Source organism: Semicossyphus pulcher, unplaced genomic scaffold, assembly GCF_022749685.1.
Source record: "Semicossyphus pulcher isolate SPU_LCO1_2020_fin unplaced genomic scaffold, fSemPul1.0.p SCAF_25, whole genome shotgun sequence".
Taxonomy (NCBI): Eukaryota; Metazoa; Chordata; class Actinopteri; order Labriformes; family Labridae; genus Semicossyphus; species Semicossyphus pulcher.
In genome coordinates, this window is record NW_027211699.1 from 543,894 (window position 1) to 568,195 (window position 24,302).

General features: G+C 43.5%; 1 protein-coding gene across 1 annotated transcript; it reads left to right on the forward strand.

The window, feature by feature from the left end:
- The first annotated feature begins 1,786 nt into the window (after window positions 1–1,786).
- mrc2 (mannose receptor, C-type 2) lies at window positions 1,787–24,302 on the forward strand. The gene is made up of 29 exons (XM_069675995.1): window positions 1,787–2,046; window positions 6,934–7,338; window positions 9,679–9,852; window positions 9,973–10,137; window positions 10,808–10,921; window positions 11,148–11,291; window positions 11,402–11,593; window positions 12,236–12,390; window positions 12,535–12,639; window positions 14,728–14,843; window positions 14,920–15,068; window positions 15,583–15,800; window positions 17,078–17,220; window positions 17,300–17,396; window positions 17,475–17,604; window positions 17,763–17,795; window positions 17,926–18,092; window positions 18,282–18,450; window positions 18,525–18,667; window positions 18,763–18,871; window positions 19,181–19,347; window positions 19,435–19,543; window positions 19,646–19,884; window positions 19,986–20,148; window positions 20,252–20,401; window positions 21,128–21,241; window positions 21,694–21,873; window positions 21,961–21,984; window positions 22,069–24,302. The coding sequence occupies exons 1-29, from the start codon at window positions 1,920–1,922 to the stop codon at window positions 22,287–22,289; spliced, it is 4,422 nt and encodes a 1,473-aa protein (XP_069532096.1). The 5' UTR covers window positions 1,787–1,919; the 3' UTR covers window positions 22,290–24,302.

The window sequence follows — 24,302 nt, forward strand, 5'->3', positions numbered from 1 at the left end:
CCAGCACGTGTGATGCTCTCCCAAAATAAAGTATCTTACACGAGTTAACCAAGACAAACAAAAAACGGCATTTAACTTAACAATTTAACCAAAATACCAAAAAACCTTTTTGACGAGCCCCCACTTGTCACAGCCCGGCTCAGGGGAGGGACAAGAAGGAGAGGACCACACATTACTTTTAACTCAAAGATTTATTTAACCAAAGATAAGTTGAACACTACCAATGTTAAACGTGTTTATCAGTAATATCAGTAATGTCCAGTGTGTTGAATGAGTGTGAATGTAATGTGAGAAACCAAGGAAATTAAATCAGGAAACAATAACCCAAACAACAAACCATATGCCCAGGAAGAGAGAGCGAGACTGGCTGAATCCTGCAGCTTATATAGCTGAGGAGCAGCAGACACAGGTGCAATGATTAGCTGATTGCACTTCCTGGTTCTCTCCTAACAAAGGAAAAGACAGCCCCACACAGGAAGCCAAGATGGCTGTCACAGTAGGAATGGGCCCAGTAGCCACTACCACTCCCACTGGAGACATAGACCTAAGACATCTCAAAAGTCTATCCAACACATCTAGCCTTGATTAGCAAACTCATGTCCACTCTGGTGACCCTGTTCCAAAAACCAGGAGATCCACATTGCTCCTGCTGTATCTGTGGTTGGACAATCCTTCAGAACCTACTTTAAAGCACCCTTGCATACATCTTGCAGGTGTGCGCCTTCCACTACTCGACATTATCCCAAATCGGATTCAGCAATTCTTCTGCCCGAGGACAATCTCCCTCATCTGTGGTGCCTGGGGTAAGTAAAGTGTAATTTCAGGTACGTGATGTTTTATTAAATGTATCTTTGGGATGTTTATTGAGAAAGCTTTAAAATACAGTTAAGGGAAAACCAGGCTATATTACCGCCCTGTTTCAAACCTCCACATATATAACTAAACCATTGAGAATGTATAATGGTATAAAGATTAATGTGCAGGTATTAATCCCCACAAGACTAAAGTGGGCTATTAGAAATAGGGAGAATATGGGATTTAAAGTTATAAAAAAGCACGTTATGCCAAGAAACTCGCAGGAGATGAAGTGTTGTGGTTTGGATATCAGTGACGCATGAGGCAAACTTAAAGCGCTAACCCTCGAAGATTTCAGTTCTCTTTTGCTGGACCTATGGCGAATAAACGGTAATTGCTGGAGCACAGCTTGTGATTTTTTACCGCAAAAGTCGCCACAGACACCTAGTCCATAATAATTCAATATACTGTAAATACAAAGGTTTTCATCAGTGGGCCATATAGGCTCAATCACCATTGTTCATTCTGCGATAGATAGTGACTTAACAGACATTTATTTCAATGGAAATCTTTGAGTTAATTACTTTAAGAACATTACTTATGCCTTATAATAGCAAAGGGGCTAACTAATTCTTACTGAATGTTACTATATTGATAAAAGAAATGCATGTAATCAATACAAAAACAATAAAAACAGGATTAAAAAAAGTAAAAAAGCTAATTTCTAATCCTCACTTATGTATAATATTTTATAAATAGTTAATAGGCTAACCAATATTATGAATAATACTCTGATAACATAGTTTTTAGTGTCCGGAGTCCTCTTTATACTTGGTTTTAATTGTGGGTCCTGTTAGAGGCGCCTGGAGGTCCCCGGACCTCATGTTGGGAACCACACAAACACACGTACGCACACACACACATTGTTGACGCGGCTCCATTCATTGGAGTCTCATCTGACTGCGAGGCAGACGGAGCTCTAGCGGCCAAACTCCCCAAATCTGCATCATCCGTCCTCAAAGTAAACCACTGGGGCAGTTGCTGCTCCGGCTTCACTTTTTTTTCTCTCCTTTGGTTTTTTTTTTTGTGCAACGTGTGTGTGAGCTTGTGTTGTAGTTGTGAGCATGCAAGGCAACGGCCGTCATCGAAACAAGGAATTAAAAAGAACATGGACAAATCGGCAACTTATATTTTACAAATGCACTTTATATTTATTCGTCTTTAGTCTGGAACTGAAGAGCAGCGTTACGGGTGAGAAAAACATCAACTTCATATAATTCAAGTTAAAGTAAAAATACCGGGCAGACATTAAACGTGCTGTGCATGCGCATGTTTTGGTAACGACTTCCAGTCAGAAAAAGCAGTAGAAAGCAGCTACAGGAGGAGATTTTCAGAGTTTTCTGGATTCGGAGGCTCGGTATCCCACGAACCAAAAGTCCGAGGAGTGAGTGGAACCAGATGTGGAGAAAAAGGGGGGAGGAGGGACGGGGCTGCTGGCTTAGTTTCTCTTTTTGTCATTTCTGTAAACGTATTAAGTTAAATCAAAGCTGCAAAGCTGTGCATGTTGTTGTTTTTTTTTGCTCTATATTTGGACCGGATGGGTTTTGTTGGGCTAGATTGTAAACCCGACGCAGAGTGACGCTTCATTTGGCACCCTGCGGGCAGATGTGACCTTTACATCCTGTTACAGGCTGCAATTAACACATTCAGTTCTGTGCTGAACAGCTACCAGGCCATTACATGTTATGGGATGCCATGATACCTTAAAACTCTTGGTAAGCTTGGCTGTCATCTCTGGCCAACACAACATAAAGTGGTTTGATATTGAAGCTAACATAGTAAGATTATGTGGCTTTACAGTCCCACTCTTTGCTCTATTATCCCTCAGAGTACACAGCTAAATACACACACTATAGACTCTCTGGCTTAGTTTCTTAATATTAAATTGACTCGCACCCATCTGCCATCAAATTCCCCTGCTGCCAAAGTAAAGACTGCCTTTCAATCACTTTTGGACCAAATGGATAATCTGCAGAGGGGTCTGAGGGGGAAATAAGCATTGTGCATTTGTTTTATAAATTATATATAGGAAATAACTATATTTTGTCCCTGATAAACCTGTATCCCCATTACACCGTGCAGAACTGTGGGACTGATGGAAAGTTTCAAGTGTGCTCTTCTTTGGTTTCTAAATCTGATTTCTGTTTCTGAGTGTGGCTGCAAAATGCAAACATGCTCCCCTCGTGTAATAGCCCCCCTCTCTGTTCTCCCATGCTCCTCAGATGAGGTAAAACCTATCCACAGTTTTGGTTGGTCCAGAGGCCAGACCACCATAAAACACCAAAGAAACAAACACAGCGTGCTGGAATGTCCTGCCTATTTGTCCTGTCGCCTTTGTATCACACTGACCAGTTAAAGTCTTGTTTTTGTAATCCCAGACATCTGTCAAAATACAGAGAGTTTACAGGGGTGGTTTAGCTCTAACCTCACTCTAGATCTTTAGAGAAGATAAAAGTTTGGAAAATAAAAAGGAATGGAAAAAAGAGGCCCACTTAGTTTTGATTATCTGGCTTTAGCAATGAGTCACAATCCAGTGTGATATCAACAAGTTTGTTAACTGGTAAAATCTGCACGAACTCCTTTCAGATCATCACAAGCGTTTGAGTATTGTCCTCAAACATGCTCCAACAGATGACCGTACTGAGGAGGTGGAGGTTCTGGGAATATCGGCCCCTCTTGGCGGGTTTTGCTGGTTGTTCTTGGCCGTGGGTTTCAGCCTCTCTCTTCAGCTGGAAACTGTCTTCAGTGTAGAAAAAAGGGGGTGACAGGGCAAAGAAGAGGATGAGATCACAGCAGGAGAGCTGTTGTGGCTTAGCTTTCACAGGGCTCAATGGCTTAAAGTTAATCTGGAATTCTGCACTCTCTCTGATTGCCCGCGAGTTTTCTCACATCAAACATCCAGTTGTGTCGCCCTCCAGACTGGAATTAAAATTTCTTTTTGAATTTGCTTCTTGCTGTCTGGGACTTCAGCTTCAGGTTGCCTGCTGGTTCAAAAGGCTTTGCCTTAAAAGTCTCATATTGCCACCATGTTTATACTGAGCTTATATATCACATACTGAAGTGCATGCAGCCCACAGTGTAATGCTTATTTCTATCGGGCCGGCTCTGGTGTGAAAATCTGCCCACAGGCACTGTTAGAGCTGAGTCTGTGGTCTATTTTTAAAAATGGCTTTAATGCCCATTGTGTAAATGACAAAATGGCATCAGACTGATTCATGGGCATGTCTGCCTCGCTCCGTTAACTACTCAGTTTTGTGTCAGTAAAGCCATTCAAGTATCCTTAAGGATTTCGTTGCAGTGAGAGGTGTAGCTAAATCCTGAGCTGAGATTATAGTGTGTGAAGATTTTATGGGCTGTCGTGGCAGACATCACTCTGTAATTGTAGAGTAAGATGAATTACAACACAGAACTGAGGACATGTCTGTCATGGAGGGTTTATATGAACTATCATGAGGGCGTAAATGTTTTCACACATTTTACGTGGATGTCCAATCAGTGTTGATGGTGAATGTAGTCAATTGAAGCAAGAAATTCCTCTCTGCTGACAGTGCTACATTGGATGAGAAAGCGGAGTTCTCCTGATAGATAAGCTTGCATCGGCCCAACCAGTCGAGGCAGATGACGTGATGATGTTCAACTTGAGCCTGGTTCTGCTCGAGGTTCCTGCCTGTTAAAAGGAAGTTTTTCTTGCCACTGTGCCAAATGTTGCTAAGTGCTGCTCATGGTGATTCATGTTGGGTCTGTCTCTAAATAATAAAGATAAAGAGTACGGTCTAGACCTGCTCTTTCTGTAAAGAGTCTTGAGATAACTATTTGTTATGATTTGGCGCTATACAAATAAAATTTGATTGATTGATTGAATTGAAGCAATAAATTCCTCTGTGCGTGCTTCAATGACCGAGACAGCCGATGCCTCCTGATAGCTGAGCTTGTTGTGACTACATGTACCAGGATGCATTACAATGCTTGTTATATTGCTTTTCTCTGGCTGTAAACTCAATCAATGTGGTGATGATTAGTTTGTTGACTTCAAATCAATCAAACTATATTGACAATTGACCATCATTTAAGTCAATCCGGTCACCTGTTTTATCTTCACAATTGTGAATATTTGCTGGTTTTCTTTGTGTCCTATATAGGAAACTTAATAAGCCATTTAAATTAATAAATTTGAGCTTTTAGTAATTATGATAATGACCATTAATTACTTTTTACTTCATACTCAAAAGGATGAGTCAATACGTTAAGAAAATTATAAACTTTAGATGATTTTTTCCTTTCAATAATAGCCTCAATTGATACAGCAGACAGTGACCTACCAAAGAAACATCTCTGTGCAATGTCTTTTTAACATTTGATTCGATGCTGGATCGTTTTGCTTTAATAAGCATGACTAGAAAAACAGCCCCATGGAAAGAAGTGTCTTGTCCCAAAAACAACAGATTTTTTTGTATTATTTGGAGCAGTGTAAGTTTATAACTCCCCGAGAAGGTTTAAGTTAGAATTTGTCCCCATTCAGAGTCGTGTTTTTTATGCCTAAAACAATGAGCTGGCAGTAAACAAGCCTGGGTGTTATTGAGAGCTGGATGCAGGGAGCTGATTATATCTCATTACACTGTAAAGAGCACTGTCAGACTCTAGCTGAGGCGCTCGGCCTCTGGACTCTGTTTCTGTGTTTGCTACCAACCAAAGCGCGAACACAGCTTCTGAGAAACTCAACCACAGAGCCTGAGTGCAAGAAGAGGGGCGTGTCGGCCGTCTTCTCCAGATTACAGGGGGTTTTTTTTATGGAGCTCTGGATGAGACTCTATTGTCTGTGGAGGTTTTGAAGTGTTTCAGCTGAGAGGTAGGAAACGAGGGATTGCCGCAGACGGAGCAGACTCAAGTAGCCACATAGGAGGGCTGTGTGTCTTTTTTCAAATGCCCACTGATCTTTTCCCACCTACCCCACTTCCTGGCCTCTCACAGGAGCCCGCCGAGTAGGAATGCTGAGGGTCTCACTTTCTCTCCTCTGAATCTGAATTCTGACCGAAGGCGTTCATGTGGGTTTCTTTTTACATAATTTTAGCAGGACCTTAATTTAGAGTCACGCCTACGCTCGTGTTTCTTTGTCTTTCTTTCCCCTTCCCTCATACAGACTCACAACCACGCACCACTCACAACAGTGGCGTCTAGATTACCTAAATCTTTAAACAATAAATAGATATGAAAGAAAGGAAACCGCATTTTCTTGAGAAATGATGTTGGGTTTTTCCCCTGAAATTCCTGTCACAGCCGCTGGCATGCAGCCACTGCTCCGAATGTGTTAAGTTCCACATTTTTACACAGTAACTCTTCTCTTTTTCTTTGTTATTGAACTAATTTCAACAAGCGTTTAAGGTGAATTCCATGAGACTACTTAGAAGCTCTGTGGGAAACACCTTACATGCAGCTATAGCTCCTCAGAGAACCATACTGAGGTAATGCTAATAAAGGCACCAGTGTACAGCAGTGAGACGGCTGCACACTGGAAAAGATTATCCATCTGACCCCCGAGGATCACTGCAGCTTCATCAGATAAATCAGATTCAGACCTGTAAAAACATTCGGTTATTTGAGTCCAAAAGTACCACTCAACCTGCAGATTCTCGTGATAATACTCCTTAAATATTTATCCCCCAAACCACTGCTTGGGGGACTGCTGCTCCACCAAATGTAGGGAAGAAGGTTATTCCAGGTCAAACTCCGGGAATAGTGTGAACTCTCTAAACTTGGTGCATGTTGAAATTCTTCAACTAACCGTCTATTAAAAACATGTGTTGCCACTTTACAGAGCTTATTGCACAACTATTCCGCATGTGCGCTCTGTAATATGATGTATATGCAGGAATTTTGGATTATAACAGCAACATTTAATAACTGTGTTGCGCAGGCACATCAGAAGCCACAACGCAAACTAGTTCTAACAGCTCTGCATCCATTAATAGAGATATTGATCCAGCCCCTGACCTGTTCTCTTGCCACATGAGCTGCTAACATGGAATCCTGTTTTCATCAGATTTATTGACCGATGCCGTTTGTTCCCCTCTCTCTGCACAGCGCCGCTGGACTCTGACGACTTTGCTTTCTTCCATGAGGGCGTCCAGGGGTGCCTGGGGGTGCGGGATCACTCCCTCGTCCCGTCGACGTCCTGCGAGGAAAGCAGCCAGCGCTGGAAGTGGGTGACGCGGGGTCGCCTGTTCAACCTGGGCTCGTCGCTGTGCCTGGGCATGACCACAGGGAACATCACCTCCAGGAAGGACAAGTCTCCTCTAGGGGTGTACACCTGTGACCGCGAGCCCCCCAGAGTGCGCTGGACCTGGAACTGTGGCCTGGTGTTGGAAACCCTCAATAACTATCTTCCAATACCCTCATTTGGGAACACCTCCGCATCCTCCTCTGCTTCAAAGTCCAAGTGGACACTACGTGGAGGTGTGGAGGACCTGTGCTCCAAAACATATCGGGGTAAGCACACTTGTCATTCAAAGATTCTTCAGATTGATGGTCATTATTTACCCATTATTTATTTTATAAATACACCTTTGGATTTCCTTTAAAAAGCATCAATTTATCTCGAGCAACCTAAAATGTTACATTGACCGTACATTAGACAAAAGATACAACACAACAAACACATTACACCTACATGGCTAAGTCTGTAAACTTTTGTTAAACTTTTACTTTTCATGGATGTGTTTACAAATAAATCAATCTCAGATTCCATCGGCTAAAGTTGTAGCCTCTGGGGACAACGGCAAACATGCCAGGCGTGTAGCCAGCGGTTAGCGATAAACGACTTCCAGTCAAGACATCCTTTTCCACGTGCTGGATTGTTTACAAAAAAAAACAGTTTTTCTTGTGATTTACTTTCATTAACGGGTCTTACCTTTGCTGAGATTTCAACATCACGATGCAGATTTGTAGAAAGTAAAAATTAAGCTTTGTCAGGGCTGTCCTCAAGAGGAGAAAACTACTTTTCAAATGCTCGTTTGTTGAACGGAGGTCGGATCGATCACTTCTGGTGCATTCGAGGAAGTCGGTAAATCTGAGCTTTCGCGACACAGCGTCAAGGGAATTAGATCTAGAACAGATCGTAAGCTGTTAGCATGCAGATGTCTGTTTATAGAGATTAATAAGAAGCTAAATCATCATCAGACCATGCCGATGGAAGCTAGGATTGCATTATGGCGCATTACGTTCCGCCTGCTTTCACTCTCCACACGGACTGTTTTTCCTGCATACGTCGCAGCCTGCTGATACGGGATTGGTCAATAGTACTCGGACTACAAGCGTAGTACAAACAGAAACCAGAACACTAACCCATCCCTAAAATCTGTGTCCCTACAGATCTGTAGGGACATGGATTTTAGGGATGGAATAAAGATTACAAATTAATTAATCAGAAGAAGAGCCATTAAAATACCATAATTAATAAAAAATATGTAACAACAGTAACACATAAATTTAAAACAACTAACCAAATCCATGTTAAAAAGCCAAAAATCCGACCTCAGATCCCAAATATTGCACCCTCTCTGCAGCTTATTCGCCATTAATTGCCCTAAAGGCCTTTATTGGTCCAGCTGTAGAAGGAGGTCGCGCTGCCTCAGAGTGGCCCTGAGACTTATTGTTGTGAAAGTCACAGCTGCATCTGATCAAACGCATACAGCACAATATTGCTTTTAGGGAATCTTTGAGGAAAGGTGGCTTTTCGCCAGTCAGAAAGCCAAGCAAAACACTGCTGGTGTTTGTAAACTCCAGTAAACACTTAGATGTCCTTGCCCCGCAGTAGATTTCTATTTATACCAAGTTTTCAGGGCAGATTAAATCTAACAGGGTGGTTCACGTCTAAGCCTCATTTCCGCTGTCAGTGCTGTCAGATTGAACAATATCAAATGTTACAGTTTTTATTGACACACTATAATGCGAGGCTAAGTCAGCCATAAAAGTGTACAGTTAAGAGGCTCTGCTCAACTGCAATTAAAACCACATCTGCGGTAAAAGTTTAACATAAAAGAACCTTTAACTCTCTTCATTATTCTTCCTCTCTTTAGCTTCTTTCTTTTTTTGTGGCAAGGGATTTGGGTGCTTAGACATTTAACTTTGGAGTGCTGAACTTCACAAGTTTCTTTGTAAAGTCAACTGACTGCTCCAGAGGAATACCTCTGACATTAGTCAGCGAGCAGCAGCTCCACTGCAGCCAGCCAGTGGTGGAGCAGAGAGGGACGTCAGGGAGGGAGCGTCAGAAATCTTTCCTCCCTCGTTTAACATGTCTGCCCTACTTTCCATGGGCCTAACTTGTTTTGGTAATGCCACAGACCCAGCCTCTCTTCCTCTCTCTCTGCTGCCCTTTTCTTCACACCAAACTTTACTGGTGGAATGTCGAGACTCAAACGTCAACCTCAGGGTATTTAGTGAAACAGCTGAAACCTGATATAGATTATAAGTTAAACTGACCTAAAAATAGCATGTAGTCTTTTAAAGAAATCCCACTCTGGAGGAGAAATATTAAGATCAGATCTTTTTTCTTTAATCTTAGCTTTTTCTCCACATAAAGTTAATGATAAAAGATTCATAGTTTTCTTAATAACCAGCCTATTCTTTCATTTTCTCCTCCTTCTGCTGACCTCTGTGTGACTTCACTGTTTTTACTGTAACATCATCCTTTGTTTTCAGCCTGTGTTTAATTGCACATGTCTCTGAGAAAACAGATAAGGTATTTCAGGTCAGCACAGTTCACAGCTACAACTTTGGATAACACAAATCCTGCTGAAAGCGAGGATTTAAAGTCTCTCCTCTCCACAGAGATCTATACAATCCAGGGTAACTCTCACGGCCGCCCGTGCTACCTGCCCTTCCTGTATGACGGCCAGTGGTTCCACAGCTGCACTAGTATCGGGCGTGAGGACGGTCACCTCTGGTGTGCCACCACCTTCGACTACGGCAAGGACGAGCGCTGGGGCTTCTGTCCTGTCAAGAGTGAGTCACAACTTTGCGCGTTGAGGACAGCATTCTGAAATCTCTGTCCACTTTGCTGTTATTCCTTCTTGCTTTCCTCCTTGGTCTCACCACCTTCCTGTGTCCTTCCCTCATTGTCAGGCAGTGGCTGTGAGACCTTCTGGGATACTGATCCACTGACAGACAGCTGCTACCAGTTTAACTTCCAGGCGACGCTGTCGTGGAGCGAGGCTCGGATCAGCTGCCAGCAGCAGGGGGCAGACCTGCTTAGCATCACTAAGCTGCACGAGCAGACATACATCAACGGTAAAGTCACGCTGTTGCTACTTGTATGGAATATGGATTGATAGATGACTTCCTGTCTCCTGACAGAACTTACACCCAAAGGCCTGAACCCATTTCATGAAATAACTGGCTATATGTATGGACCAGTAGATGACATAACTTACATCCTTGCATACAAAATAATTAAGATATTCTGATATTTATTGACACGTAGGTGTGCAATTTCACCTTTTGCACCCTGGTCAAATTGTCAGTAGACACTATAATATATATATATATTTTAAATAAATGTCAAAATATCTCCATATTACCCTTAACAAGCAGGCTGTGTCATCATGTCTTCAAACCATGCTTCTGTGTCTTAGTTTTCCTTTTAGGAGCATAAAAACATCTCAGATATAAATAGAAAATTTGCCGTGCAGCATAATTGACTCATATTTGCTGTGTACGTTCGCTCTCTAAACAGGAAGTATTGATTTCTGGGATGTCCTGACCCTGCTACCAATATTAGGCCACACTCATGCTATTCTTATATAACAATTCTGTCATCTACGCAATACAGTGTAGGCCGATAAAATCATCGAGTGAAAGCAGACTTTTATTTTGTCTTCCTTTACAAAATTACACCGAGGTTTTTTTTGCTCCTATCATATTTTATAAGTCTTAAAACAGGTGTTTTCCTGGTGTTTAGGTTTACTGACAGGCTACAGTGCTGCTCTGTGGATCGGCCTCAATGACCTGGACATCCATGGAGGCTGGCAGTGGGCCGACGCATCACCACTCAAATATCTCAACTGGGAGCAAGGTGAGACTGTAAAAACAACTCATCCCTTTCTGTCTTTGTGTGAGCTCGAAGTGTCTGTGATTTTTAAGCTTCCCACAGAAGGCTGAACGAGCACGCTCGCTTATTTTTAGCAACACGCTGGTCTGAGTTTAAATACACACTCTGTGGCCTCGCAGTGCAACCACAGGTTTAGAGCCATGAACAAGGGCACCTTGGCGTCAGTGATGTTCTCCCTCTCATCCTGCAGACCAGCCGAACCACGCCGAGGAGGAGAACTGCGCTGTGATCAGAACTGAGTCATCGGGCCGTTGGCAGAACCGCGATTGTACTGTCGCTCTGCCGTACGTCTGTAAGAAGAGGCCCAACGCCACCCTGGACCCCTTCACTACCGGTGAGTGCATATGGAAATGAATGAGTCCATTAAAGTGAAATACAGCAGTTAGAGTCCTGCAAAATGTCAAAGTCCACATTTTGATGGCTTTTATCTTGCTGCTCCCACAGACTCGTGGGCAGATGATGAGAAGTATGATTGTGATGTGGGCTGGCAGGCCTTCCAGGCCGGCTGCTACAAGCTGACTTCAGAGAAGCTGGACTGGGACACAGCTCAGAAAACCTGCCAGAAGATGGAGGCGAACCTGGTCAGCATCCACACCCTGCCTGAGCTGGAGTTCATCCTGCACAACCTGAAGAGAGGTCATTTGTCCTTCCTTTATTATACTGTACTTTTCCTCTGAGCTGCATGCTAATGGAGGTTTCTGTCAGTACCACTGGGTATCAATAACTGCTAAAATATATAATAAAAGAATTGATATACTGTAGTCTTGACAGGGTGAATCAGCAGTTTTGATATTTTCTCTAAGGTTGTCAAAGAACAAGAGTGTGTGTAAGGAGGGTTCACAAAGAGTTCACACGCTTAAATCTATCCCAACACTGTTTAAATTCTACTCGCCTGTTACTATTTTAAGCACCGGGGAGCAAAATGCACTGATGTTTCAGCTGTGCTCTCTGCAGAGTGCACTCTGGCAAAAATATAAATAATAGAGCTAAACTATGAACTCTATTCGATGGTATTTTCCAGCTGTTGTGCTTCATTGTAAGCCTCCACATCTCCAGCTCCAACGTAGTGGAAACTAGGCAATGCGTCCCTTTCCCTGAGCTGAAAAACAGCACATGAAAGGATGAAAAAAAAAAGTTTTTAGGTCATGGAATTGCTCCAATGTAGTTATTAAACTCATGGAAAAGTTGGACAGATTCATATTAAGCTCATAGCTGGAATCATATTTTAACTCTAGTCCTGTGTCTCCCTAACCTGACTGTCTCTCTGCGCTTAATTAGAAGTCGACCAGCTCTGGATCGGGCTCCACGACACCGACATGCAAATGGACTTCCAATGGACCGATCACACGCCCGTCATCTTCACCTACTGGCACCCATTTGAACCCAACAACTTCCGCAACACCCAGGAGGATTGTGTCTCCGTCTGGGGAGCTGTGAGTGCAGCCTCACACTGACCCCAAATGTTTGGGGGCTAAATCACCTCAGTGATGGACTCTCACTGCTGCAAATCTCCTCCTCTTGTATATATTTACCAGCTGTGTTCTTTCTCTCTGTTTGTGTGCTGCTTACATGTGCAGGATGGCCGCTGGGATGACAGCCCCTGTAATCTGACTCTGCCATCCATCTGTAAGAAACTGGGAACAAAGAGTGACGGGAAGCCGCAGCATCAAGACTGCAAAAAAGTATGACTGTACTACTTAATTACCCCCCTTACTGTTTATGCTTTCGATTTCTTACATCTATATACAGTTTTAGTTATCCGTCTTCCTAAGAATCTCCCACTTTTACTCCATAAAGACTTTATTCAGACGTCCTGCTGTTACTGTATTCCAGTTGCTGGCCGTCTGCGGTGTCGCTGGGAGCACAATTATTATTCTAAATATTTCAGCTATCTCTTCACCTTTAACCCTTCCTCCCAAAGCTCCCCTCAACTCTCTGCCCTCCACTGGTCCACTACCCAGCCTTCGGTCTGTTAATGTAATCTAAATCACTCCCTTAAGACTAGAGAGGTTACCACATTGAACCCTGGACACACACACACACACACACACACGCTCTCTCTCTCTCTGTTGGCTCAATGCTTACTGTAGTTTTCCATGGCCTAAAATACAAAACATGAGAGTAAATAGATGATTTTTTTTGAGGCATTCAAAATAGGACATGTTGTTTGTTTTTTGCAACAAGCATATACAGTAGATAAAACAGAGCAGGCACACTACTTGTGCCCACATGCTGAATGAAGTCCCATCTGGAGGATCCATCTACATCTGTGTGTGATTTCACAGTCCATAATTCTCTCCAGATGAGACTTCAAGCCTCTCATACCTGACTTGTCTCTACCTGACCCGTTCTGCGAGTGGATAGCTTGGTGCTTTTATTTTGTTAATTTGGGATCAAAGTGAGAAAAGACATCAAAGTGTGTGTGTTTTCTTCCTTCCCCTTAGCATTTTAACATTGTTGCTAAACACAGAATCATGAGGTTGAGAGTCGTGCTGTTTCTCAGCTGTTACATTCAACAAAGATCTCTCAATGGACGCACCATTTGTTTTTGGTGTAATGAAACCTTACCCCTTTCCCTGGGGAGCAAGGCATCATGGGTGGTAATATGGCGGGGGTCATTTGGCATGGCACGCACTGCGGTTCATCGCAAGTAGATGAGCTCACTGTGTGCAACATGTGCAACAACAATGAGAGGGAGCCTGCTGACTTCTTTAGAAACATAACACCACAAGAACTCCAAACCAGACTACTCATCGAGGGCTGGGATCATTACTCTGAAACATATACTCCTTTGTTACACTAGCATAACAGCTCTATGTTTCCAAAGACGGTGAGTTTATGTTTGAGTAAAGAGAGAGAAAAGACAACACTGGTGTCTTAAGTCAGACGCGTCCTGGGGTAAGCAGCTGCTTTGTGCCCCTCAATCACCAGGCGGCCCTTACGAGAAATGAAAATGTGATTATTTTGGAGGCACGACAACAGAATCATGAATTTTAAAGATAGTTCTTATGTGAATAGATGACTTATGGGTGAATTCAGGCAAAGTATTTTACTGCACACAAAATGATTCAACCTGAATACATCTCAATACTGTCACGCTTTACATGCTTTAAGTCATCTGCCTGTAAGATTGGGGAAAGGTAAGACAGCAAAGAGTGTTTAGAAGACGTGTTTTTCAACACATCAAGCGTCTCCAGCAGCTATAATCTCTGAGGTTTGTGTCTACATGCCAAACGTGGTTGTGCACAAAAAAAAAGCCCGTGGTCGGGTTTATTCACACAAAGCTGTATACGAACTGTCTCTCGCAATCATTCTCGTTCTAAATCTCAACTCCTCTGACCTCCTGCGTGCTGGCTGCGCTCTGCGTCAGTACACGTCCACAAGTGCAGTTGTGAGCTGGCAGGAGGGATTGAGGCCAGGGAAAAGTTACTTCTGCATGCCTAGACTTGTTCTTTTTATTCTGCGTTAAGGACACAGCTCACTGGTAGAAGTGGACTCACTTGACTTAAGAAATAGGATTTTAATTATTTTCTTAGAGGCACTATAATTATTTTCTACCTCCTATTTGTTTGGGGTCTTGTTCACTATCCTACAAAACGACAACTTTGCTAAAATTAAGGAACCATCTGCACATCATCAGGAATATCTGTTTCCATATTTATTTTGACATAACTAGATCCACATTTTAGATCCATATCAGCAAACTTAAAGAATTAAATGCTGTATATTATTTATATTTTATTCTCTACATCCACCTTCTCTCCTCTCAGGGCTGGAAGTGGCACAGCCCAGCGTGTTACTGGGTGGGAGAAGACCTTCATACCTTTGAAGAGGCCAGGAAATCCTGTGAGGACCAGGGAGCCACCCTTGTTACCATTACCAACAGGTGCACACACACACCCTGACACACCCAGACTCCCTGTTAGTGCTGCCTTTCTAACAGCCCCTTTAAATCTGTGCAGGTTTGAGCAGGCCTTCGCCAACAGCCTGGTGTTCGGTCGCTCTGGGGATTTCTTCTGGATCGGCCTCCTCGACCAGGGCAGCCCCGGCTCGTTCCACTGGCTCAGCGGGGACGAAGTTTCCTACACCAACTGGAACCGAGATGAACCAGGTAGCTCATATATATATATCCTTTTATTTACTTGTTATTTAACATATAGTTTCAGCTCTACTGTTTTATACCCGATTTGGTGTTTTTTATTGGGGGAGGGGGTCATCAAACTCCATCTAATCCATAGCTGGATTTTCAGCTGGAAAAACATGAGGTCCGTTCTGACTCAGAGCCAACTTTAGATTTAATGAACAAAGAAGAAACTAGATTGTTCCCAGATGTTTTCTTTGTATTTTAAATTACAGATTCAGAAATACAGCACATCCAGATTCTGAGTGAGCTACAAAGCATCTTATAACAGCTGATAAATTGCCTATTGAAGGCAATTAACAGCCACAGTCAGACAGTCCTAGAAGACAGCATTTACAGGAAGTGTTGCCCTTGTTTTGAGAAAAGTTGAATGTAGGATCAAACACTTTGTTTCCACATCTTTCCATTATTTCTTCACGTTTCATCAGGTTGGCTCTATTTTCTTTCTCCCCACTCACCTACATTTCTCCCTGTATCTCTACAGTCAACGTCGATGGTGGCTGTGTTTCCATGGCGACGGGCTTCGCAACAGGTCTGTGGGAGGTGAGGGAGTGTGCGTCATCGAAGGCGAAATTCATCTGTCGTCAGAACCAGGACACGGCTCTGAGCCCCGAGCCCCCCGCCCCTCAGCCCACCCCGAGCCTCAGCGGCTCCTGTCCCACCGGCTGGAAGAGCAACAGCAACCTGCGCTACTGTTACAAGGTTCATCCCAAGCTTCACACCGTCCCACTCTGCTGGAAGTCACACTTTGGTTTTCATTAACTGATTCATTCAGCCTAGGACTAAAAATGGGAAACACTTACATTTCTTTATTTCATTGCAGAGGCAACTAAACTGATCTTATGATTATGATGTTATAGATGTGGATATGATCACTAGTAGTAGGGTCACTGTTGTTTTCAAGGTAACTAAGAAACCTGTTTAAATTACACAGAGTAAAAATGATATAGCTGCATGCTTTTACAGCTTCTTTTAATTACATTTAATTTTGATTTCACAAATTTGGATCAATCATAACTGAAATATAGTACATTTATTACGTGTGTATTTGTCCAGAGGAAACAGGATTTTTGTAACATTTTGTATTTAAATAAAATTATATTTAAATGTATGCACTGTGGGCTGCACGATGCAGTGGTGCAGTGGTTAGCGCTGTTGCCTCACAGCTAGAAGGTTCCTGGTTTGAATCCCAGTTCGGATGAAGTGGGCCTTTCTATATGGAGTTTGCATGTTCTCCCCTTGCATGCGTGGGTTCTCTCTGGGTACTCCTGCTTCCTCCCACAGTCCAAAGACATGCTCGTTAGGTTCATTGGTGACTCTAAAATTGCCTGTAGGTGTGACTGTGAGCGTGAAAGTTGTCGTGAAAGGTGTTATGGGGGAGCTGGAGCCTATCTCAGCTGTCATTGGGCGAGAGGCAGGTTACTCTATGTGTCAGCCCTGTGATTTACTGGCGACCTGTTACCTGCCCAATGACAGATGAGATAGGCTCCAACTCCCCCACGACCCTGAACAGAACAAGTGGTACAAATAATGGATGGATGAATGGAAGGATGTATACACTGTATAGCATTGACTCTACAGATACAGATCTATTATGTTACAGTATTTGAATATGCATTACCAATGCAAAAACAGTTATTTAGTACTGAATTATTTTGTGGACTAAACAACAATAACTCTAACAGAAAAGCCATATGTTCAAACAGCATCAGCCATTAATGTTGTTAGAAACTGAACAGCAAAGCACAAACTTCAAACGAAACATAGTGGAAAATTGACAAATTATAATTTAAATTGGTGACGTTTTATAACAGCAACAAAATATCAGTATTAAATAACAGCTTTCATTTTGATACCAAGCTGCAGGGGGGAATCTTACCAGTAAAATTAAGAATGGTCATGTAAAAAAAGCTACTTACTTTACACCAAAACTGCATTTTAAATTAGACTGTATTTACACCTTTCTCTCCTGTGTGCAGGTGTTTCACTCGTCCCACATGGAGCAGAAGCTGAGCTGGCTGCAGGCCCACCTGCACTGCCGGAAACACGGAGCCGACCTTCTGAGCGTCAGCAGCCCTGAGGAGGAGCACTTTGTCGTGCAGGTCCTCCATGAGGAGTTTGGGTGGGTGTGCATTTCAGACCAGGTGGCATGTTTAATATGACGATACTGTTTATGATGATGATGATGATGTGGGCCACAGGGAGTCCGAGGAGCATGAGCAGCACTGGTTCTGGATCGGGCTGAACCGTAGAAACCCCATGGACAACGGCAGCTGGACGTGGAGTGATGGACTGGCTGTGAGTAATGAAAATATATAACAGATGCTGTGCAAAAACATCGCTTCAAATACAATCTGTTTATTCTTTGTCTCTCAGTTCACATACCAGAACTTTGGCCGCTACTACTACAACATCCGGCAGTGTGCTGCAACAGATCTGGGCACAACGACCTGGCTGGCTATGCACTGTGACTCTGAGTTAGACTGGATCTGCAAGATCCCCAGAGGTACAAGAGCACGGGACAGTTTGTATTCTTGTTGAACATTTTCTATTCACTTTTCATCTTGTTGAACATTTCAACACCTTCAACATCATTTGAATCAATCCAGACTTTTTTATTCATTGCTTTTTCTCACCACTCTCCTCTCTCCTGTGTGTTTTTAGGTAGTGTTGAGAAGGAACCAGAAGTCTCTGAAGGTCAGTCCGCCTTCCTTTCTTAGCTTTGAACTCCTCTCTGCATACTTAAGTGATTTCCTAAGGGCTTATTTTAAAACCTTCCTGTTCTCTCTCATGACTGTCTCTTCTTCTCTCATCCCTCGTCTGTCAGGCACTAGTTCACCAGAGTGGGTTGGCTTCCAGGAGGCTGAATATAAATTTTTTGACCACCGCACCACTTGGGACCAGGCCCAGAGGATTTGCTCCTGGTTTGACTCCTCACTGGCCTCCGTCCACTCAGCTGAGGAGGAAGCTTTCCTGGCCAACACTTTACGCAAGGCACTGCACACTTTATCAAACAGTTCATCATTGTTTTCATGGGCTGATTAAATCCAAAAAACTCTCAGAAATACCTAACAAGTACAAACCTGTGTAATTACACTGCCTTATTCTGCATGGCAACCCAACCTCCGCGTGTCTGTGTCTGAGGCCTCTACATGCCTTTCAATGTTTCTCTCTCGCCCTCAGATGGTGAAGGTGGAGGGTGACAACTGGTGGCTGGGGCTTCACACCTACGAAAATGATGGCCGCTTCCGCTGGTCCGACCACTCTGTGCTCAACTATGTGTCCTGGGCCCTCGGGAGGCCACACGCACTCAGCCGTGATCGCAAATGTGTGCGCTTGTCCGTCAGCAAAGGTGAGAGTAAGACCTCGCGAGATTAAATTAAATGCCGTGCTTTTCAATGACCTTTATTTTGCACTTCCAAACAGCCGATTGGTCCGATCAGAAGTGCCACTCTGACCTGCCGTACATCTGTAAGAGAGTAAATGTCACGGGCACCATTCCACCAACTCCATCATCCCCACACCCACCGTCAGGCTGTCCAGACGGATGGTCTTCCTTTCAGCATAAGGTAACACACCAGTATAATTCAGTATTATATTAAGTTGGATGGACAATGTGCAGAATGCATCATTATGTGTGCAATGACATCTGGCGTTTCCGCAGTGTTACAGAGTGTTTGATCAGTCTAACCGGGTCACATGGTCTGCAGCCAAGCTGAAATGTGAAATGCAGGGAGGAGTGCTGGCAGTGGTGTCCAATCATTTGGAGGAAGGTAATTACAGCAGAATGCAGCCGCCAGAGAGCAGGGAGGAGGTGGACCGAATTAAAACGAACTTACCTCTCACCAAATGTAGATTTAAATTCTTATTTAGGGATAATTATTTTTGCAAGGTAAATGTGGATAATCTGTCAGTGAGAGCATCATTAAATTGATGCCGTGTGTTGCAGTTCATTATGGTAAGCTTGTGCTTTTATTTTGAAGGAATTGATATCTTTGCTTGTAGTTACCCATTGTCATGTTTATCATTGTTTATAAGAGTCTCATAAGATTCCCTTTCATATGACACATTCTTCTTTGCAGCCTTTGTCACCACCCTGCTCTTCAATACCACCTCTGACCTTTGGGTGGGCCTGACCTCAGACTCCAAAGGTCATTTCCAGTGGGCCCAGCCAGGCCTGCTCAGCTACACCGACTGGGCTCCCGGAGAGCCACTCGACAACAGTGGACCACACCACAACAAGACCCGGGTACACACAGCACTCACCTATCATCACCACAGGTCATGTTTTTATCCTGTTTGTTCCTGTTCTTAAGGTTTTACTGTCTCCTCTCAGGGAAACTGTGTGGTGATGATTCACGGGAATCCACAGAAGAACACTGGCATGTGGGCTTCCCGAGCCTGTGAGATGGAAAGTAATGGCTTCATCTGTCAAAGGCAACAAGGTGTGATAGTGAATAATAACCACAACAGTGCCTGCTCTAACAGAACATTTGCACATTAAAAAGAAATGTGTTGACTTAAGCATCCTCTGTTACTTTCTTCAGACTCAGGTCTCCCTCCAGCGCCGGCTCTCATCCCTGCCTCTCTGTCAAAGCCTGTCGAGCTGGGCGGAGTGACCTACAGAGTTGTGGAGAAGCGTCTGGACTGGACAGGCGCTCTGCACCTCTGTGAATCACTGAATGGGACCCTGGCCACAGTGAGGGATCCTCTCCAGCAGGCTTACCTCACACTGCTGATCAACAGCCTGCGGCGGCCTGCGTGGATCGCTCTCTACAACTATGGAGTGAGCCTACTTCCACTTACAGTTCATCTTATTTAAATTCATTATAAGATCCACAAAAGTACAAAAGTCTTTCCACGCTGAGGGAAACTTTATGTTCTCAGGGACGGAGCTTCACCTGGCTGGGTGATGAAGAAGTGTCATACTCAAACTGGAAAGATGGGGAGCCAAATCACATGGCTGGATGTGGTCACATGACCACTACTGGGCAGTGGACTAAGACTCCCTGTGATGGCAAACTGGATGCTGCAATCTGTCAAATAAGTGGTTTGTGTTTGTAATGTTTTATTAAAACTTAAATCACCTAATCTTCCTGATACATGTCAGAATTCCCTTACTGTATTAATCTGTGTTTTTTTGTCCCTGTCAGATGACCCTGTGGTTCACCAGTGGACCTACCCCGGCCAATGTCCTCACTCTCTGGGAGAGTGGGCGTGGGTGCCTTTCAGAAACCACTGTTATGCCTTCAACCTACAAAATCTTAAACTGCAGCAGGATGCACGCAAGTCCTGTCAAAAAGGTAGGAAAGAGTTTCAGAAGTGCAGTCAATTTTCTATTATTCTGATGTGTTTTTGAAGAACATTGTTAAAGTTTGTTTCATTTTAAAAATGGTGTATTTTAATTTAATTATTTTTCGGAGCCTCTCCTTCCTCCTGAAACTAACAAGCCGTTTTGCCATTGAAAGGTTAGACCTTAGCCACGATTGGCTGAAAGTATTTGAAGTGACCGCTTAGCCCCTACCCCCCGTGTGCAGTCCCCACAGTGGGGAACAGCTACACTGCACTCACTTCAAAGTTGGAGAAAACATGGCTGCTCTAGGTTTTTTCGGCCTTATATGTACGAGCCAGAATCGCCAGGAGGTATCGGAATGGTAAGCTGAAATCTTGACAACGACTTAACTACAAGCTGGTGCAAGAAGGCAGCCTGAGGTGAATGATGGTGAATTGGACGATTCTAGGTAATTCTAGGTTCTACGTAGACACCTGCAGCTGTTCTGGACGGCCCATTTCAGAGGCTACCCTTTTTAATAATGTAATTCTGGAAAAACACAGAATACCCAAAAATGTGAAACCCAATATCCATTTAAAAGATATGGCCCATTTAAGGGCAGCTCCTCTGCTCCTCACCACTGCAAACATAACTGACAAACTGTGTTATTAATGAGCTGGCTGCGTCTTTATTAAATCTTCATTTCAATTCCAATTTCTGCTTTTTTTTTCTCTTTCTCTTTTTCTCCCGCCTCCAGTGGGAGCAGAACTTCTCTCCATCCTGGACGAGACAGAAAATGGATTTGTTTGGGAACACATCCAGAGCTATGCAGAACAGGCACATGGAGCTTGGCTGGGCATCAGCGTGAGAGGTCAGGAAACATTGCCTCAGAGAGTCACCTTCATCTTTTTTTCACAGCACCACTCTTAATAACCTTCACAGTTCCAAATCCATCCAAGCGTATAAATTGTCAGCTGCTGTTAGACACCTTATCTCACCCTGCTTACTGATAATTTTCCTAATTGAATAAGTTCTGCCTGATTGATCATGATTTCTTTTATAAAAAATAATGAAGCAATTAATTAAGTAGAGAAACCTGATTAAGACTTTTCCTCTCATGTAAAGTAAATGTGATAAAGCAACGTGCATTATCTCTAGAAAGTTAATTTATTTAAAGTGAATTATTATCTCTGAATCCAGTATTGTAAACCTCTGTGTCTGATCAGAAATGTCAGGCAGAAAAAGACAAATTAGCTCTCCTGAAGATAAAAAATAAGCTGTGTTTGAAGCTCCTCTGAGTCCGTGTGTGTGTTCCTGCTGCAGGTAGAGGTCTAGTGTGGAGCGAGGACACGGAGATGACTTACACCAACTGGGAGGCGCACGATTTCGCCTCTTCTGTTTTGTCTCCAAACTCCTGCTTCTGGATCCAGAGCAACAACGGCCTGTGGAAGCCAGGCTCCTGCAGGAATCGCACGCACGGAGTCATCTGCAAACAGCCTCGCAGTAAGCACACAGCAGACCACTTCAGAGAGGAAGTACTTTAAATGTAACTTTACATTTAACTCTAACTGTCCCCTCTTCTGTTTTTAGGTGCTGAAAACTCAGCTGAAGCATGTAAGTCTGATACAGTGTGTGACATCTGTTTTGTAACATCTGAAATTATTTAAACTACCCCTGACATCTTCTTTCTCTACCTAGTGGATGCAGACCACCTGCCCACTCTCATTGTTGTCATGGTGACGGGCCTGGTGCTGGTGGTGCTCATTGTCGGTGTGATCTACCTGTACCGTCGGCGAGCTATCGGGTCCCGGGGGTCCTACGAAGGGGCCCGCTACAGCCGGACCAACTCCAGCCTGACTGAGCAGACGGAGAAGAACATCCTGGTGTCGGACATGGAGCTGAACGAGCAGCCAGAGTAGCAGAGGAGCGACCAAACCCGGACTGGACCACAGGAGAGGCTGATTTCAGAGCGCTGACTCTGATACACTTTGTGGCATTTATGTTTTTGTCTCTTTCGAAACCAAAAAAATATTTTTAAAGTGCTGAAGAGCTGTGTAGAGCGCAGCAGATGTGTAGTTTTTAAATTGACTCCCCTCCCTCTCATTCCTTAAAGACTTGACAATTCTTGCAATTCCTCTCCAGACGTATCAGATCCCTCCATGTGCACATCCTCTCCCAAATATGTTCATGAAGGCCGTAAATCTGCTGAGAGTTTAGTTTATTGCAGCTGGAAAAGTTGAATATAGAATCGGATTAATGAAATGACTCCTCATTATGTTCCTCGGTGCCAAAGTGATATTTTGCTCGTTGTATATTTTGTTTTTAAAATCTTTAATGAGTCAAACTTACAGCCACAGATCGACTCTTACCTATGCGTCTCTGTCCTCAACATACACAATCACAGTCTCCTTCAGGACCAAATTCATTTTTTAATCTTTTATTTTTGCCATGACAGTATTTACCTGACCATGACTTGTTTTTTTGGTTGTTTCATTCTTTTCTCGATGATTTGCCATCGTCCGTGCAGCTGCAGAGAACTGTTACCGATGATGCATGTGTGGTTTTTGTGATCCTGCGTCGCTCCTCCTCTCTCCTCTGACACGTCAGCACCAGCTGTCAGATGAGCAGAGGAGGAGGAAGTCCAAATATGAATGTGTGGAAGGTAACAGGGACCATTATTACTGGTGACCTCAAACCGGCTGAGGCAGTACGCTACAACTGTGCACAATACTAAGTCCTTTTAGTACTGGTCTTCTAATAGACTGTTTGTTTGGTACTTTCAGCTTCCGTATGCACTTTCAACTATTATTTACAGCTTAGTCAATATTAGTCATTCACTTTCTTTTAGTCATTATACTTAAGGTACAGTTACTTCTGTGTGATTCCAAACTTTTGTTTGTGTTGGCTGTAAACGCCACCATCTGGGCTGATTCAGCAACTTTTTAGGACAATGTTTCTCTTTGCGTGCACCTTGAAAAAGGCTTTGCAGTACGATATTTGTCTGATTCATCATTTTTACGGACCACAGTTCACTTCTCTGAATGTTTTATCGCTAAATACGACTTTAAAAGACATTTAGAAACTTTCCCAACTTGATGGGATAATTGCCAAAACACTTGAACCTCTCATTGCCCCACAAAGGAAAACATCCCTCATGTGAATGACAGCGTTGTATATAGAAGAGCCAAAGACTGTTTTAAAAGAGAAAAACCTCATTCTTCAGATTTGAACACATTTTTTAGTCCGTTTTCATTTGTCTCCTCAAACATTTTCCTTTTCCCCTCAGCTTTCGCCTCTAAACGCATTTCTGTCTTCCTGCACGGAGGAATGCTTTGGAGCCATGTCAGTCTGAGGCTTTTGGGGTTTCACTGAGCTGCTGTGAAAAAAATCCAGCTTTTTTTTTGCTACATGAGTTAGACGAAGAAAGAGGGGGAAGGTAGGAGGAGAGGGAGTGTGTGTGATTGTGTGTGTGTGTGTGTGTGTGTGTGTGTGTGTGTGTGTGTGTGTGCAGTCTCCAGCTGTGGAATGTTGAGTCGGCAAGAAGAGCTCAGTGGCACGTCTGGAACCAATCAGAGAAGGAGGGCTGAGGGACATGAGGGGTCAGAAGGAGGATTGAAAAAAAGGGGGGGGAAAGGAAGAACGTGAGGAGGAGTCGAGGATGTAGGAAGAGGGGAAGGAGGAGAGTGAAGTAGATTGTCCAAGGCTTACCCTGGCCTCTGCTGGTGGTTTACTGTACAGCTTTGTCTTATGTGCGGTAGATGTAGACTGATTGTGAAGGTTGGACGCCCCCTCTGTGTGTCCATCAGTGACATCCTATTCATGATGCAGGCTGGCTCTCGTCCCTGTGAAGATTACCTGAAGCAACTGTTCAACTTCTTTTGAACTGTTTTTGTGTCATTTTTATATGAAATGAATAAAGTCTATGTTCTCAA